The sequence below is a fragment of the Sceloporus undulatus genome, chromosome 1, assembly GCF_019175285.1.
Source record: "Sceloporus undulatus isolate JIND9_A2432 ecotype Alabama chromosome 1, SceUnd_v1.1, whole genome shotgun sequence".
NCBI lineage: Eukaryota > Metazoa > Chordata > Lepidosauria > Squamata > Phrynosomatidae > Sceloporus > Sceloporus undulatus.
The window spans coordinates 25,648,439-25,666,907 of record NC_056522.1 but is presented as its reverse complement, the minus strand read 5'-3'; the positions used below and the strand labels follow the sequence as shown (position 1 = coordinate 25,666,907).

Sequence of the window (18,469 nt, the reverse complement as noted above, 5' to 3'; positions counted from 1 at the left end):
TATTATTATTATTATTATTATTATTATTATTATTATTATTATTATTATTATCCTTTATTTATAAAGCGCTGTAAATAGCTAAACTGGCTTTCCCCTCATTCATTGATCTTGACTAGAATAACTATGGTAGATGCAAAAGCTAGTAGCTTGGCTATGTAATTGTTAGGAACTCATTCAAATGCCCTGGACCTTACTCTATACCACACAAACACACATAGGCGGGTTACACACTGCTATTTAGTACGTAATGAATACGTACTAGGGTTAGGAAGGGGCGGTGCTTCCGCACCCCCTAACCCTAGTACGTATTCTGTACGTACAATATGGCAGCGGCCGTTCCACACAGATGCCGCCATATTTACGTATCGGATGCTGTGTGTCCGCACGTGTCGTGGCATCTATGACGTCGCGAGTGCGCCCCTGGCACCTCGCGACGTCATAGAGGTGCCGCTTAAAGAAGCTCCATTTTGGAGCTTCTTTTTTGGTCCGTGCGGGAGCCGCGCGGTGTGGCTGCTGCGGCTCCCGCATGGAGCAAACGGCGGCGGCGGCGGCAGACCTCCGCAAAGCGGCAGTCTGTAACCCGCCATACTTCAAGACACTCCACTAAATACTCACCTTTTTCATAAACTCTTTGGCTAATTCTCTTAGGTTTAAGAGGAAAGAAGGCTAAGTAATGTTAATTCCAGTCTTAGATTTTATTCTGAGTATAGTTTCTTTGCTTGTTTTGTTCCTATGGTTCTTTGTGTTTTTCTTTGTCATTTTAATGTTTTTACAGTATGTCATCTTAGCTGCCTGGTAGGTGAAGGGTGTGATTTATGAATTTAATACATAAATAATAAATAAGCATGAGCAAACTACATTTGTTCAAGCCATTGTCCACTGCTGCTTCTGTTTTTCACCTCTCCATTTCTATATAGAAATTTAGTGTTGTTTTTTAAAGTTACCTGGGGCAGAGCCTTATTTTTAATTTATCACATTTATATCCTATCCTTCCCCCATAACATTTTTATTTTATTTTAATTTTTCATCTTTATTTCCAAAATAGCCCTACACGGAAGATAAGGATTAAGAGCAAGAACATATCTAAGACCACCCAGTGAGCTTTTCTATGGTTCAGAGAAGATTGGACCTAAGCTTCCTGAGAGTGATGGTACTATATAAATAAATGAGAAGATCCATTAGCAGAAGCATTCCCTGTACATTTCTTGGGTATGTCTTCCTTGAACCCAATAACACACAGTAAAGTATAACAGTCTCACATTTTGCAACTCACATATTTTTCTATAGAGCCAGAATTCAAATGTGCTGAAACTAAAACCAAATGGTGGATTATGTGGATGGTATGTATTATTGTTCTAGATCCATAAATATACGGACAGAAAGAGGCTTTTAACTGGCCTTGCTCACTGCATCTTCCTGTGTCCCTGACGCACCATTCCACAATGCCTCAACTCTTAGAAGCAGATGTGGGAGAAATGAGGGCACCATAGTAGAGGAAGCAAGAAAGCCATTATGCCCTCTTTTATCTCTGAATATATTCAATTTTTTCTAAAACTAATATACCCGATACAGACAAATTGGGTTTAGGATGTGTATTCCAATACTATACCAACAATTATTTCTGCTGTGTTGTACAGAGTGTTCTGAAGTATAATGAAATAAACATTATTTAACTCCCACTCTTTGAAAAGAAGAAAAGAGGTCCCACTCAGATATTAGGAAGAATTTCCTGATGGTAAGAGCAGTTCAACAGTGGAATATGTTGCCAGAGTGTAGTGGAGTATCCTTCTTTAGAGGTTTTTAAACCCATCTGTGAAAAGTGTTTTGATTGTGTACTCTTTTGATTGTGTACTCCAGGGGGTTGGACAAGATGGCCCTTGTGGTTTCTTCCACCCCTGTGATTCTATGATTCTATAGACTCCTAGAATCACAGAGTTGGAAGAGACCACAAAGGCCCTCCATTCCAACCCCCTTGCCATATGGGAACAAACAATCAAAGCACTCCCCACAGATGGCCATCCAGCCTCTGTTTAAAGTCCTCCAAAGAATGAAACTCCACCACTCTCCAAGGGAGTGTGTTCCACTATCAAACAGCTCTTACTGTCTGGAGATTCCTCCTAATGTTGAGCTGGGTGCTGGCTAGACGGGCCCTATGGGGCGCCGTCATGACGTGTGAGGGGCAGCGCTTTCAGACGCCCCTCGCCCCTCGCGTGTGACGAGGGCGTCAAAATGGCGGTGCCCTGTACATACAGGTGCCACCATTTTGACATGACGGACACCTAGTGGCGTCACAACCATGCCACAGAAAGAACCCGCTTTTTGCGGGTTCTTTTTGCTACATGAGTACCCTAGATCCTATTCTCTGGAGCAGCAGAAAACAAGTTTGTTCCATTCTCGTGAACAGGACAATGCAAAATGCAATAAACTTTATGTCTGATCTGATGTTACACTAGAGTGGGAGAAAGAGAGGCAAACTCGGCTTTATGCACAAAGCTTCTCCAATTCTAAATACCAGCAATTCCTTGAACATTGTCTAATCAGAGGTAATAAGAACGCATAACAACAGAGATAGTCTTTTGTCGTCTTTTGCCATGAGAGGTATGTACAGTGAATTTAAAGCAACACAGATTTTTCTCACAGCAAAGTAAACATAGTTAAAACATGACACCAATCTTAATTTTACTGGTCTGCAATTGCATACTCCAGTTGGTTTTAAATTTTACAAATCTCAGAGATATCTGTTTATATCACTTCCAGGAAATAAGAGACATAGACCTAAACTAAGGGGAAGGAAGTTGTTGTAAACACAGAAATTACAGACACCATCACCAAAGCTTCTTTAGAAACCTCGGATTGCCAATCAGGGAGTAAAAATGTTATATGTATATACTTATAAGGAATACATCTAGCTTTAGGGATATGACTAAGTTTATAATATTTGTGCACTCCCTTTTCCACATCAGATCTCTTAGTACTCAGCCATGCAAAAGAACATGCTCAAGGATAAGTATTGCCACAAGTTTCCATTTTAAAATTATTTTAGAAGAAAACATCCAAAATGCTTAAGGAGGTAAGGATGATACACAAAATAAATACTTTATATCTACTTTCCTACATTAATCCATTTATATGTGGGCAAATCTGGATTAGAGTCAGTTATAAAGAATTTTGCTTTTATTCCCCATATCTGCAAGTGGGGACTGAAAAAAATTTCTCCCTTTCTGACTATTCCAAGAGATTCAGAAGGTTCCATGACTGAACTGCTCCCGAAGCAGAAATCAAATGCAGAAATCAGGTAAAAGACACACCTATTCATTAACAGTAAGGAGATCATCACACCAGAGCCAATTCAGCAACAATCATTGCATTAGAAGAGAATGTGACAGTACAGTTATAGCAGTCAATATTTTCGCAAGTAAGCACAATAACACAATAATGGCAACATAAAAGCCAAATAACCTTGTGATTGCATTATGCACATCCCCACTAATAAAGTTTTATTACATTGTTGTTGCTCATTTTGCAAATGCACTATTTCTGTGCAACAGCACATGTCTTATACCAAATGTTTCCCTCTCACACAATAAAATAAAATAAAATTTACATATTATTTTCATCCAGTGCAAACAAATTTGTGCCCCACACCTTACAAATAAGACCTAATCCACTGCATCACTGAACATAGTCATGAGAAGGAACTGTCGCCGGCGAAATGCATTGTGGGTAAATGTTCCCAATTGCTTCCCCAATCACGAGAATGAAATGCGATTAAGTTTTGCACCTGCCGAATAGCGCTTCATTCTCATGACTGAGAAGCCATTCATGGTACTTCCCTGTGAATGAATTGTTGCTGGAAGATTCCGGGGTCTTCACTTGGTAAGTGCAATGTCATGCGAAAAACCTCGCCACAATCGCACAATTATACCAGGAACATACCTTTTACTTCCTATTTTTCTGCTCATGTGATAATCTCCTAAGTCAAACAAATGGGTTTTTAAACAAATCAAGCCAAAACTCTCTTTGGAAGTCAAGATGATCAAATTGAGGCTGTCATACTTTGGCCACATAATGAGAAGACATGGATCACTAGAAAAAATAATATTTCTAGGAATGGTAGAGGGTATAAGAAGGAGGGGAAGACCGCAAGCAAGACAGATGGACTCAATCAGGGGAGTCACAGGCATGGGTTTGCAGGAACTGGACAGGGCAGTGGAGTATAAGGAATCTTGAAGGGGTGTCATCGCGCAGGGTCCCCATGAGTTGGGACCAATTCGAGGGCAGTTAACAACAAATGCAAGCACAACTAAAAAAGGCTTGGGCAACAGATGTGAGGAAGCCCACCAGTGCTGAAATCTTCCCCTTATTTAGTGAATGGAGTTGAGGGGGCTGCAAGGATGTTTGTTCCCAGCACTGTGGGATCACTCACTTCCTTATGGGAAAAGATGACAAATTGAGCATGAATCAACAGTGCAATGCGGCAGCTAACCAAGGCACTCTGCTGGCGCCCGTGAATGCTGCGCCAGGGAACCGCAGCAGACAAACTGCGCGGTTCCCCGGCGCAGCAAAAAGAAGCCACAAAAAGCGGCTTCTTTTTGCGGCGCAGTAATGATGTCACAAGGCACGAATGGTGCATTTGAGGCGTCATTTTTGCACCGCGACGTGCGGGCGCTAAGCGTACGCTACGTCAAAATGGCAGCACCCAAGTAGAATGGGCACCGCCATTTTGTACGTGCTTGGCACGTACTAGGGTTAGGGGTCCGGAAAGGATGCCCTTTTGTAACCCTAGTACATGACGAGCACGTACTATTGGCGCATGTGGAAAGCGCCAAAGCCAATGAAATTTTAGGTTGCATCAATAAAAGTATAGTGTCTAGATCAAGAGAAGTAATAGTGCCACTATATTCTGCTCTGGTCAGGCCCCACCTGGAATATTGTGTCCAGTTCTGGGCACCACAATTTTAAAAGGATGTTGAGAAACAGGAGCGTGTCCAAAGGAGGGCGACCAAATTGGTGAAGGTTCTGGAAACCATGCCCTATGAGGAACGACTAAGGGAGCTGGGGATGTTTAGCCTGGAGAAGAGAAGGTTAAGGGATGATAAGATAACCCTGTTTAAATATTTGAAGGGATGTCATATTGAGGAGGGAGCTAACTTGTTTTCTGCTGCTCCACAGATTATGACCCAGAACAATGGATGCAAGCTACAGGAAAAGAGATTCCACCTCAACCTTAGGAGGAACTTCCTGACAGTAAGGGCTGTTCGACAGTAGAACAAACTCCCTCGAAGTGTAGTGGAGTCTCCTTCCTTAGAGGTCTCTTTAAACAGAGGCTGGATGGCCATCCTTTGGGGATGCTTTGATTTAGATTTCCTGCACGGCAGGGGATTGGACTGGATGGCCCTTGCGGTCTCTTCCAACTCTATGATTCTATGACCAAATTTTCACCTCAGGATATCAAGCAGTCACATGTATTCTCATAGGAAATTAACTCTAGTGGCCAAAACAAGAAAATAAAAACACTACAGGTGGAGATTGACATGAGCTGCTTTCTGAAATTTCAGACCTTTTTTCTGTTTTCTAGCACAGGAAGTAGCAATACAAAATGCTGATGCATAACCAAAATGGAGGCAATCATAGTCTCTTTTGTCACAGCAAGCTAACTGCATTTAGGAATCATCTTGACGATTAAGCAGAAACTTGCACAAGACTTATCTCTGCATAGAAGCACAAAAAATCTTCACAGAAAACGGCACTGCATGAAATGTACTAGCTACTATGCAGATTTTATGTTTAAAAAGACAAGTATACTGAGACAACATGAACAGGGAAGGGTAAGGAGGACAGAAAGGAAGATTAGTATGTGCTAAGATAACAGAACATTGATAAGGCACAGCACTTCGATCAAGGTATTCTGAAAAGCAAATGCCCTTTGCACTATGATGTTTAGCATATGCAGCCTTTCCCTTAAAAATGTTTAATTCAATCTGCCGCTGGATGGATGAATACAACAGGAAATGATCTTGCTGGCTATATGCCAGGCACTCCAGACCACAACCAGCATGAAAGCCACATTAACAGTTGACCTCCTCTGCTGCAGTTCATGTTCTGAAACAACACAAGACAGTATGGAAGGAAGGGAGAACAGCCACCAATTACCTTGCTACAGACAAACCTGAAAAACTACCAGGTACTTTCAATTCTTTTTTTTTTTATTAATATATAAATACACATACAAACATTAGACATACTACACATAATCCACATTTAGGCATCAACTAACAAACAAACAAACAAATATGTATTTACATACATCTTGAAAATTTCTTATCTTATCTGCTCTCCATTATTTAAGTTCCATCTGGTCCTACATCTCTTTACATCCAAATCAATCTTGTAAACACATATTTTACATATAAAAATGACGTTTATTCTAATTCCTGTTTCTAAAAAGGGGAGAAATTTCAACTGACAAAAGTAAAAGGTTCTACTTCTAAAATGGAGTAATTTATATTATTTCCTTTTGAACAGATCCTCTTTTCTTATATACTAAATTATATAATCACCGCACTTCATTTTTCCTTTATCTTTTCATTCCCAATTTCATCTTTTTCTCTCTATCTGCCTTTCAAATACACTGCTTTATATCTCATAATTGTACTACCCATTATATATTTACATGTAGATTCTTATTATTATTCCTTAACATCTAATCATACCCTTTTATACACACATATTCCTTCTTCCCTCTTTCCTTTCTTATTTACCTGTCTCATCCTTTCTCTATCATTGCGTATTTTTTTTTCTTATCTATTTTTCATCCTTATTTCTCTCTAGCTTGTTTTCCCAATAATTTATTATTAAATTCCAATCTTCCTGATTCTCTCCATTGTCTTCTCCTCTTAAATTTCTGGTAAGTAGATCTAACTCTTTCATATCTAACAATTTTTCTATCCATTCTTCTTCTGTCGGTACAGTATCTGAGATGATTTCCATTTTTGTTCATAAAGTAGTCTAGCTGATGTTACCATATACAATATTATTTTCCAATACTTACTTTCCATCTCTTTCTGTATTACCGATGTTACATTTAATAAATACATTTCTGGTTTCATATTGAAGAATATCTCCAAGATTTTCATAATTGCCATATGAATCATTTCCTAATACTTCTTAGATTTCCTGCAGCTCCACCACATATGTAGGTAGGATCCCTCTTTCATCTTACATTTCCAACATTTTGGATTTGAGTTCTTATTCTTATTCATCTTTGCCAATTTAAGTGGGGTTAAATGCCACATATACAACATTTTATAATAATTTTCCTTCAAATTCTGACACATTGTAAATTTGTTAGTTTTCTGCCACGTTTTTTCCCATATTTCTAAATCTATATTACGGTTTATATATTGGCTCCATTTTATCATTGTTTCCTTCACTGCCTCTTGTTCAAGTTCTCTTTCCAACAACAATTCATAAAAATTAGAAATATTTTTCTTAGTCTCTCCAAAAATTATATTTTCTAGTTCAGTGATAGTGAACCTATAGCACGCGTGCCAGAGGTGGCACTCGGAGCCCTCTGTGTGGGCACATGTGCCATCGCCCCAGCACAGAGTTTGCCAGAGTTTGTTACTAGAAAGCCAGAGGGACATGGCACTTTGCAATAAATAAGTGGGTTTTGGGTTACAGTTTCGGCACTCGGCCTCTAAAAGGTTCACCATCACTGTTCTAGTTTCTTCGAGGATTCCTCTGTTCCAATATTTTCTAACTCTTTTTTTGTCTAAACCAGTGTATTTTTATTCCTATATTTTCTATTTCCTCTCTTGACCTTATCTTCATTCTGCTTTCTCCTTCCTTGGTTATCTTAACTAGATCTTTAAAAGTAATCCATCGTCTTTCTGCATCTGTCATCTTACATTTTTCCAACCAACCTTCTTCCGGTGATACCCATAAAGGCATTTTCTGATAGAATCTTGATTTGCATTTTAACCATATTTTCATTAAGCTTTTCCTAATACAATGATTATTAAACTCCTTATTCTCAGCTGTTTTTCCAAACCAGATATCTCTACGCCACCCAAATTTAAGATTGTCATGTTCTAAATTTAATATTCTCTCATTCCGTAGTGTACACCATTCTGTAATCCAAGATAACCCACAGGCATAATAATATAATTTCAAATCAGGTACTCCCAATCCTCCTCTATTTTTACTATCAATTAATATGTTCCACTTGATCCTGGGTTTTTTACCTGCCCAAATAAACTTCGTCAATTCTCTCTTCCATTCCTTAAAATATTTGTCCTTAATAACTATTGGTATGCTATGAAATAAAAATAAGAATCTGAGCAATATGTTCATTTTTATTGCTGCTATCCTTCCGGACAATGAGAGTCTTAATTTGGTCCAACTTGCTAAGTCTTTTTTCATTTTTTTCCATACCTGGTTATAATTTTCTTCAAACAAATTTACATTTCTTTTGGCTATGACTATTCCCAGATACTTAACTTTATTTTTAATTTTGAAGCCAGATTTTTTTTGTAATTCCAATTCTTCCTCCATATTAAGATTTTTAGTTATTACTACCTTTTTTCCATATTTAATTTGAATCCTGCCAATTTACCAAAGTCTTTTATCTCTTTTACTAATTCTTCTACACTTTTTAATGGGTTCTCTAAGTATTTAACTATGTCATCTGCATAGGCCCCCAGTTTATAACTTTGTCCTTTTATTCTAGGTCCACAAATTTTGGAGTTCTTTCTAACATTATCATTTAAGATTTCTATAGTTAATACAAACAGGAGGGGGGACAGGGGGCAACCCTGTCTTGTTCCCTTTTCTATTTTAATTTCTTTTGTCTTTTCTCCGTTTATCCAAATTTGTGCCGATTGATCTTTATAAATGGCTTCCACCCAACGTATAAAATCATTTCCTATATTTATTTATTTCAGCATTTCCAACATAAATATCCAATTGACGTTGTCGAACGCCTTTTCTGCATCCAAAAAGCACAGTGCAGCTTTTTTCTCTTTATTCCTTTCATAATATTCAATGATGTCTAAAACCATCCTAGGATTATTTCTCATTAATCTTTCCAGGATGAATCCATTCTGATCGCTATGTATTCTATCTTTCAACACTTTTTTTAGACGTTCCGCTAATATAGATGTTAATATTTTATAGTCATTATTTAACAATGCAATTGGTCTAAAATTAGTAGATTCTTTCACATCTTTACTTTCTTTTGGAATCAGAGAAACCATTGTATCTTTCCATGACTGTGGTTTTATTTTCCATCAAGATAATATAGTATTATATAGTTTTTCTAAAGGCTTAATCAGTACACTTTCCATTTTTTTTGTAATATATGGCTGGCAAACCATCCGAGCCTGGGGTTTTTCCACTTTTCATTCTTTTTATACTTTCCGATATTTCTAACGATGTTATTGGCCCATTTAGGATTTCCCTCTGTGTGTCCGATATTTTCTCCAATTCCAGCTTTTGTAAAAATTCCTTTACTTTCTCCTGATGTCTTTCTTTTTCTGTTCTATCTTTATATAAATTTCCAAAGTATTCCCAAAATATTCTTTCCAGATCTTGTTGTCTATTATATATTTTCCCTTCATATTTCAGGCACTTTCAATTCTAAATTAATATGTAGACCCTTCTGTACATGCATGCACACGCGCACGCACGCACACACACACACACACACACACACACACACACACAATCTACTGCAGAGTAGGTTTGCTGGAGAAAGCAGAATTCTGCTGCATTTCTTGCTCTACTGAAATGAGCAAGAAACAGTGCACCAAGCTAAACTATAGCAGTAATGTTAAACCTGGAAGGCTCTAAAGTGACTGTGCACATAATTTATCAGATGGCCAGGGTTTCTGGCAGAGTTAAATTCAGTGAAGTGCATAATGCGTACATAGTACTTTTTCCTGTTTCATACAGAGCAGATAGCTTGATTATTAAGATAATCCAACTGTGAATGTGAGCATCCCCTTGCCAATGTCTGTAATATATGGGTCCAGAAACTCAGAGAGCATGGAATGGCCAATCTTTTGTCAGATAATCATTTTGTGAATAACTATAATCTTAATATATATGAATAAACAAAACAAAAGAAAAATCCAGATCAGTCTTTGTTTGTAGACTGTTCAGATAATTTGTTTTAGCTTTTTCACTGGTTCCAAGCCTCTGCCTACTTCATATGCAATATCCAGCTATACTGGCAATCTTTAAAAAAAAAAAAGGGGGGGGTTGCTTACATAAAATGGTTCAGAGAAACAAAAGTAATCCCACTCTAAAGCAATGGAAGTAGGACCTTTTCTTCAGGGTTAATTTTTCCTGATAGTATCAGAAGGCAAACCCACAGCACCTACTTCACCTTTAACATCGGGACATAAAGTAGTCACCCATCATTCCACAAACAATAAAGTCTCTTGACACAGGAACTGTTCACAAGGAAGTATGTCCCAGAAATCACAATAGGGGAAAATAAAGGACAAAGTTTCTTAGATATGTTGTCTCTAGACCTTTTAAGAAGCTCATAAGAAAAAAAAATCTGCACTTTGAAATCTACCCAAAAGATCAGAATAAACCACTGCAGGTGGCTTGACTGCTGGTGCAATCTATTCCAACTGACCTATCCTCCATCCCTACATCCCAAACAGGAAGGGAGGGCACCATATTCTGCCAGAATTACATTCAATGTTGGCTTCATATGCAGTGTACAGTGGACCCTTGTTTTACGCTGGGGTTTGGTTCCAAGATCCCCCGTGGATAACAAAATCCGTGGATGCTCAAGTCCCATTAAATATAATGACATAGAAAACTGGTGTCCCTTATAAAAAATGGAAAATCAAGGTTTGATATTTGAAATATATATATATATATATACACACACACACACACACACACACACACACACACATTTTCAAACCATTCATGCTTGAATCCGTGTATAAAAAATTCATGTATAAGAAGGGCCAACTGTATATTAAAATTTTGACAACCAGTTGTTGGTTTAAGTACCCTAACAAAAATGTCACCAAAACCTGACATCCATATTCTCTTAGAACTTTCATAGAAGGCATTCACTTGTGGAGAAATAATCTGAATTGTCTTATATAAAAGGTGCAGGACACTTGGACTATATGGCACCCATCTAGGCCAAAGAGGGGGAAGGTTTTAGAAAGATATATACTCACCACTTTCCAGCGGTCCTTCACCACATAGTTGGCCGGCAGAATGTCCACCTGTTCTCCTCCCCCACTCATGTTTGGTTCGTCCTTGATAGCAGCTGCTAGGCACTGCATTTGCCAGCCAGAGAATATTTTAGTGGCAGCTCCCAGTTTAAATGAGCCATTTATCTATGAAGAAGAGAAAAAACATACACACAAAAGGGGAGGGGGGAAAAACAAAAGAATTAATGCAGGTCATCACAGGTGGAACATGCTGGTGAAACAAACTCAGTTTAGACTGGGCAAGGGACAGAAGCATTAGGAAGGTGACAAACTCACCTTGGAGTCAGAGCACAGCTTGCGAGAAGCCTTGCTGCCCAAGCAATTGCCCTCTTTACAAAACCCTCAGCTGTCCTCATGCACAAAATTAGCAGAAGCAACCATGCTGTGAGTCAGCAGCACAAACATAGGAGTAGTAATACATTACTGGCTTAGACCATGCAGGGTTTTCAGTGCTCCAGGATGAGGTGGGGATCTGAAAGCCAGCTACTCAAAGATAGGATGAAGCCAAAGTCTTGGATATTACCTTAGTACCAGTCGGGACCATTAGGAGAGCAACAATGCAAGAACCACAACTACTCCAAGAACCTAAATGTTCATGCTGAATTAAAATATTGCTGAATTTTACTTTCTCTTCAATCAACCCCTCGCCTCCCCAAAGCTTGTGAAGTACCAAACTCACTGAGCGCCCAAGTGGACTAGAATGCTCTTTTCGAGTACCAACTACTGTACACATTAAAAAGTACTAGTTCCAAACAGGAAAGGGCACATATTCAGAAGAGTTCTAAACCACAATATATACTCCTTTCAACAATTATGTAAAGAACAGAAAGAAGAGAATCCTCACCATGCTTACTCAGAAGTATGTTCACTGCTCTCAATGGCACTTATGTGTAAGGATACACATTTATGATTTTCATCTTTGTGCCTGACATCTTATCTTGTGTCTAGAGCAATGGCTTCTTATTGACCACCTACATTCCATTCCACCTCCAAGTGTCAAGAGGAGTTGCAGCAATTTTCCTATTAAGGAACCCATAAACCACAATAACGCTGGTCTTTATTTACTCCTCAATCCCTATTTAGTTCAGTACATCTGAATGAATCAAGGATTATTGGAATTATACCTTTCTCTAGCAGTTTTAGCTTCCATTTGTAATAAGCATCTCTTGTCTTGAAGCTGCTTTGGGACCCAAGACCAGGCAAAACTGCGGCATTTTCCATTCTCAGATGTATCACTGTCTGACCAAGCATCAATTCTGAAGAAATATAGTCCACTAAAATTGGATCATAAGCTCCCTGGTGTGGAAGTTGGACAGATATTAACCATGATAGTTAATGTATACTCAGTCTTATATTTTTAAAGTCTTTAATTCAAGCTTTCAAGAGACACAAGCCTCAAACAGATAGGCCAAAGGGCCTCTGCTGGGCCACACTGAGGGTGTGACTTTAACATGACACACACCTTGAATGTGGCCAGAAGCCACCTCGAGCTCACCCTAACTTGGAAAAGCCTGGCCAAAAAAGAGCAGGAAAAAACTGTTCCTTTTTGATGGCCTGGTTCAGAATCACACCAGTGAGCTGTGTAGTCGCTGTGATCCCACAGCGATTGGGGTGGGAACAGCCTCTGGCTGGTCCTTTTGCCCCCTCTGCTTGAGGCCACAGTGATCACTGCCTCTTGATTGTCTTCAAAATACTTTTTGCAATAATTTTTTCTCCTTCTTTAGAGCTTTTTCTGTTGGGGAGGTTGTCTTCCTCAGCTACTGTGTGGCATTATACAGTACATCCGTTAACATTTGGATCATTACATTTCCAGCTGGGACAGAAGAGAACCAAACACTTACTGCATTTTTTTCACTTCAAAACTGACATAAGTTTAAATCATATACCAAATCTGAAAAACCAGATCTGAAGACTGCAAAAAGTTTGCTCCAATGATGTCCCTGTGATAAAACAGGATACAACAGTTTCAGATTGTACAATTCCATCTTTTAGGGTTTTTTTCTCTGCCATATAATTACCTGAATTCAAGAATGCTATGAGCAGAGTTATTTGCATTCAGAAAATGAAAGCTAAAACTGCATGTGCAAAAGAAGTATCATAAATACACCTATGACTCATGGAGCCTTTATCACTGATCATAACATATACAAACTCTACCTCATAGTGAGGAAAAGATTTGTAAGAATAGTGATTTATTTTCAAGATCTGTTAGTGTGTTCAAAAATACTATGATGTCCTCTATCCAGAAATCCATGTGCATGCAAACAAAAGTGCTGGTTCACTTTGCATGTCATATCCTTCATTGAATCCAATGGAGATCACTAATCTGCCCATGCAGGTGTTTCGTGTTTCTATTTGACCTCTCCATTGAAATTAATGGGAACATTATTCATAGATGTAGAGGTGCACATAGTTCCTTATCCCATGAACAGTTCCTGGATTCAAGTGATGAACTATAATTCATCCAACAAGCACTGTTGTTGTTGTTGTTGTTGTTGTTATTTGTATCCCACTCTTTCCCCAGGACTAGAACACTAGAAGCTCCATTAAGGATTTTCTAATATTGGTTATATACAGATTGCATTAACATTACTCTGTCCTTGACTTCTATGTCTCACTAATGTGACCTAGTCATATACAGTTTCAAAACTATACTTTAAAGATTTATTTACTGTACTAAACATAATTTTTTAAATATTGTTTTTCATTTGGAATATGGTATGGATTTTATGATAATAAAAATTCAAGTACTGGTCTACCAAAACTTAGCCCCCTTGGATCCCATTTTGGGAGAAAGGTGGGATATAAGTGGAATCAAGCAATGTATAAATAAATAAGGCACAGAAATTAACTTAGAACATCTAGGTTGCAAAAACATTGTCTGAAATTGTCCGGGAAGCTAGTGAGCAATTAGATAAATATGGGCGGGGTACAGACCGCTGCTTTGCGGCGGTCTGCCGCCGCCGCCAGTAGGTCCGCGGGGGAGCCGGAGCCTTCAGACGGCCCGACTCCCGCGCGGACCAAAAAAAAGAAGCTCCAAAATGGAGCTTCTTTTCAAGTCGCGTTTGCGACGTAGCGAGGCGCCAGGGGCGCGCTCGCTACGTCACAAGCAGCGCGACACGTCTGGACGCTATGCGTCCAGTACGTAAAGATGGCGCCGGCCATGTAGAAGGGCCGGCGCCATCTTGTACGGACGGAGTCCGTACTAGGCACAGGGGCGTCTATAAGAGACGCCCCTTTTTTAAAATGGGACGTCCTCCGGACGTCCCAAAGGGCTGTATAGAAAGCCCCATGGGTTTCCCTTTTTTGCCCCAGTAAATTCAGCACTGCAGACTTGTGCCCCATTTAAGTTTCTTTAAAGCCTTCAGATTATTTTCTTGCCTAGTATGGCTTCTTTGACAATCTACTGGATGGGATGAGAAAGAAGGCTTTTATTGTGAAACAGATGCTGGCTATAAGCAGAATCCAACCAGCCCTGCAACTCTGTGAAATTTCACTCACATGACCCCCTCTTTCACAAACTTCATGGCAATTTGTGCAGTGGTTGTAATTAGAAATCTATTACAGATTATAAGGCAGAATGATATTGTATAAGACTGTCATTTTCTCATTAAACAAGATCATTAGACTTAGTCACTAACAAGATAACATAAAACCTAAACTGACTTTATTCAAGTCAGATTAGCCATAGTTACTCATGCTTTAGTCATCTCCAGATTGGACTATAGTAACAGGGTTGACATTGTACTGCCCTTTTGTAGATATCCAGAAATTAAAATTGGTAAAAATTGAGAGTGACGCACACTTTCTGAACCCCCAAATAGAAATAAGCCCTCCCAACATTCTGCAACCTGTAAATGGGAATGCAACATTAGGGAGAGGCCATTGTGGCCCACTTTATGCAAAAATCTGTGGTCAATCTTGTTATCATCACTGGCTGTTGAGGACACATCACTCCACTACTGTTTGATAGGCTTCACTACTGTTTCCAAGTTCAGTTAAGGTGTTGGTCCTTAACCTAAAACCACAAATGGCTTGGGAACTAGGTATTTTCCAGAGTTCTTCCTTCTACTGGTATATGTACATCCCTATGCAATCTGTTCAACATCTTAAGTCCTGCTTTGAGTCATTCTATTGATTCAGTCTTCATGGTGCCCTTCTATAGAGACAATCACTTGATCATCTCAACACTGAGTGCCCTCAGATGCCAGGCTTTCCAAAAGGTTATTTAAAATAAATGATTTCTGATTTGGTTCTATTTGACTTAGGGGCTGTATACACTGCAGAAATAAACCAGTTTGACACCACTTTAACTGGCTCAGTGCTATGGAATTCTTGGATTTGTAGTTTTGTGAGACATTTAGCCTTCTCTATGGGAGAACCCAGTCCACACAGGTCGGATCTGTGTGTAATTGTGACAGCCAGTTGTAACAGTTTGGTGTTCAGGAACATGGGCATGGGATGAAAAAGAAGTCATGTTAACCCCTTTCTTTGGGTTATTACAACTTGAAAAATAGCATCCAGCAAGATGCCAACAATATCCCTTTGGAGACTCCAACACACCTTTCAGCATCTTTATAGGATCCTTACAGGACTCCAAACAATTCAGTGATTATAAGGCCAGGAAACCAATGTCTTTAATAGGAAAAGATGCTTAATTGCCAGTGTGACTACTGTATGACACAATCCTAGCCTTTCCACAATTTCCTTTATATTTATAATGCAGAACAGCATACATTGAGGTCAGTGTAATACAGTCAACATAAATCTGGTTCTACCAAAAACTTTGTACATATTTATTCCATCTCCTTACCATTGCCATTTCTCTGCAGTTTTCTTTTCCTAGTTCTTACTGCACCCTATATTACTTTTTGTGCATTCTTCTACAAATCTTAGCAGCCAACAGTAGGCTTGGGCACTTACACACCCAGCTTACTATTTCAAGCGCCCAAGCACCCATCTGCCATTTCAAGTGCTAAGCTTGCAAACTGAACAGGAAGACAAGCAGGCAAGCATTGGGAAGAGAACATGGACAATGAATCTTCTTTTTCAAATCCCTCTCAGGCCCTTGCTAAATTTAATTTTCTGGAATATACTTCAGTTAATTAAACACTTTCAGTAGATGGTGGGTAATAGGAACAGGACTTTAAGAAACTAAATTTTACCAAAATTAAAATTAATTCTTTGGGTGGAAAATAGGGATGTGGCCCCCCCAGCATTTATTGGATAGATGATTTAGCCCTTCAATTCATTTGAGTTTCATACAGCATAGTTCATTAAAGCTTTATTCATAATTTTAGCATTTTTGCTTGTGAGTGCAGCTTCTGCTAGTGTGCCTGCCAATCCACAGAAGTATTTCTCTACCTGGCTTCAATTTATATATTACATTCAGCCAGATAAAGACAAGAACACTTTTACGGGTATGCAGCTGTTTCGAATCCCATTTTGGGAGAAATCACAGGTTAGGTAGAATCTTTTACATAATGTAAATAAATGATTAGTATGGTTGCTTCGCTTTTCATTGAGTCTCTCAAGAAAGCTGACACCACTGCTGTCTATCAACAGTGGTTGTAAACTAAGTTGGAAAGCAATACACAAAAGAAATAATTTCCATTAGGTTAAAGCGGGCAATTGGCTAGACCAGGCAGCATGAAAGAAGCTCAGAAAATAAAGCCTCTAGGAAATAATTATTTTCAGAACAAAAATTGGCTGATGTTTTCCTACATGAAAGGCAGCTAAACAAATAAAATTTGGAGCCCTATATTAAATAATTAGTAGTGCATTTTCTCAACTTACTGTATAATGCACATCCCATTGAGAAATACTGTATAGATCACCTAATCACAATCTTGGAAGAATTAGTCCTTTTAACTAAACATTTTATTTTACCTATTAAAATGTTATCAGTTTTATGAAATCTTAGTTATGACAGGATTAAAGCCTGTTAAATACAGGACCTGTATAGTTCAACATTGTTTTTGTATTTAAGTATCTTCAAGTTCACATTTTCTTGCAGCCAAAATGTAAAAAGAATCCAAAATCTCTTCAGAATGCTCCATTGTCTCCATTCAGCAGAACAAAGCTATGGAAATCTGGCTCTCACCATCTTACTAAAGGTCCTGGGAAACACTTAAGTGTTTTATATTCAGTGCTGAAGAACTGCAATATCCCAGTTTATTTCAGGATACATCCTCACCTCAGGAAGCCTATGAATTAGAACAAGCAAAGTTTATTCAAGCTGTTGGAAATTATCACCACCATCACCCCACATAAAGATTCATTATCACATCAGTATTTGCCCATCCAAAGTAAAGGGCTTATTTAAACTTATTTATAAACTTATTTATTAACATATCTAAATTAAGGAGAGGTTTCTATAAAGAGCTAAAGAGAAAGGACAAACCTGATCCAGCTATTTGTTGCCCAGGTGTCGCCCCAACATGCTAATCAGATTTTGAGAGTATTGATTCCCTCTCAAAATTAGAAAAGGGGGAAGAAGCAGAAAGATGCATTGAGAATTTAAGCCAACTTTGTGCTTAAATTATCTAAACTATCTAATTTCTAAATTATCAACTATCTAAAATGCAGAAATGCAGAAAGACACTTTTTGTACTCAGGCAGACTATAAAGGAAAAAAACAATAGAATAACCAACCAGGGAGGAAAACCATGTCATTTGTTTGTCATATTGTTGGGCCAGACTCCAACGAAAGTAGTTTGTGACAGTTGACAAGTGTATGCTCTTCTTTCTTTGTACATGATGCTAGCACATTTGTCTTCTCAAACACCCCACGTGATAGGTTGACTGTCTGATCAGCCAAAGGTACATGGCCGTAGCTCCCACATCCAGGACCAATACCCTAGCCACTACACCACAATGGCTTTAAAGTGTATATTACAGGTATGGTACATTCATAAATTCCCAGGCCTGTTACAGACTGCCAAAATAAAGCTGCTTCGGGTCTCTTTGGAGGTATGCTGTTTAAACTATGCATGCACCCTAAGAATCCGGAAGCTGCACCAAAGCTGCCCTCCAGTACTTAGGAATGGAGTGTGGCTTTGGCACGACCTCCGGACTCTTAGGACCCATGCATCATTTAAATAGCATACCTCCAAAGAGACCCGAAGCAGCTTTATTTTGGCAGTCTGTAACAGGCCCCAGTTTGACATAGCTTGCTTTTTCAGTCCTAATTATTGCTACCTTTTGGAACAAAAGTAGTC

At 38.7% G+C, this 18,469-nt stretch overlaps 1 protein-coding gene across 3 annotated transcripts in view; it reads right to left on the bottom strand.

Annotated features, from left to right (window-relative positions):
- TTBK1 (tau tubulin kinase 1) overlaps positions 1–18,469 on the bottom strand; it is a 157,300-nt gene that overhangs the window by 122,370 nt on the left and 16,461 nt on the right. The window contains exons 1-3 of one of the 3 annotated variants that reach the window (XM_042445381.1): positions 17,653–17,725; positions 17,353–17,455; positions 11,214–11,375 (exon numbers count right to left, since the gene is read on the bottom strand). In XM_042445381.1, coding sequence (XP_042301315.1) covers positions 11,214–11,375; positions 17,353–17,355 — 165 coding nt within the window. In that variant the 5' untranslated portion in view covers positions 17,356–17,455; positions 17,653–17,725. Of the gene's footprint in view, positions 1–11,213; positions 11,376–17,352; positions 17,456–17,652; positions 17,726–18,469 lie in introns of those variants that run through there. The other 2 variants (XM_042445382.1, XM_042445383.1) reach the window with 2 other exon arrangements.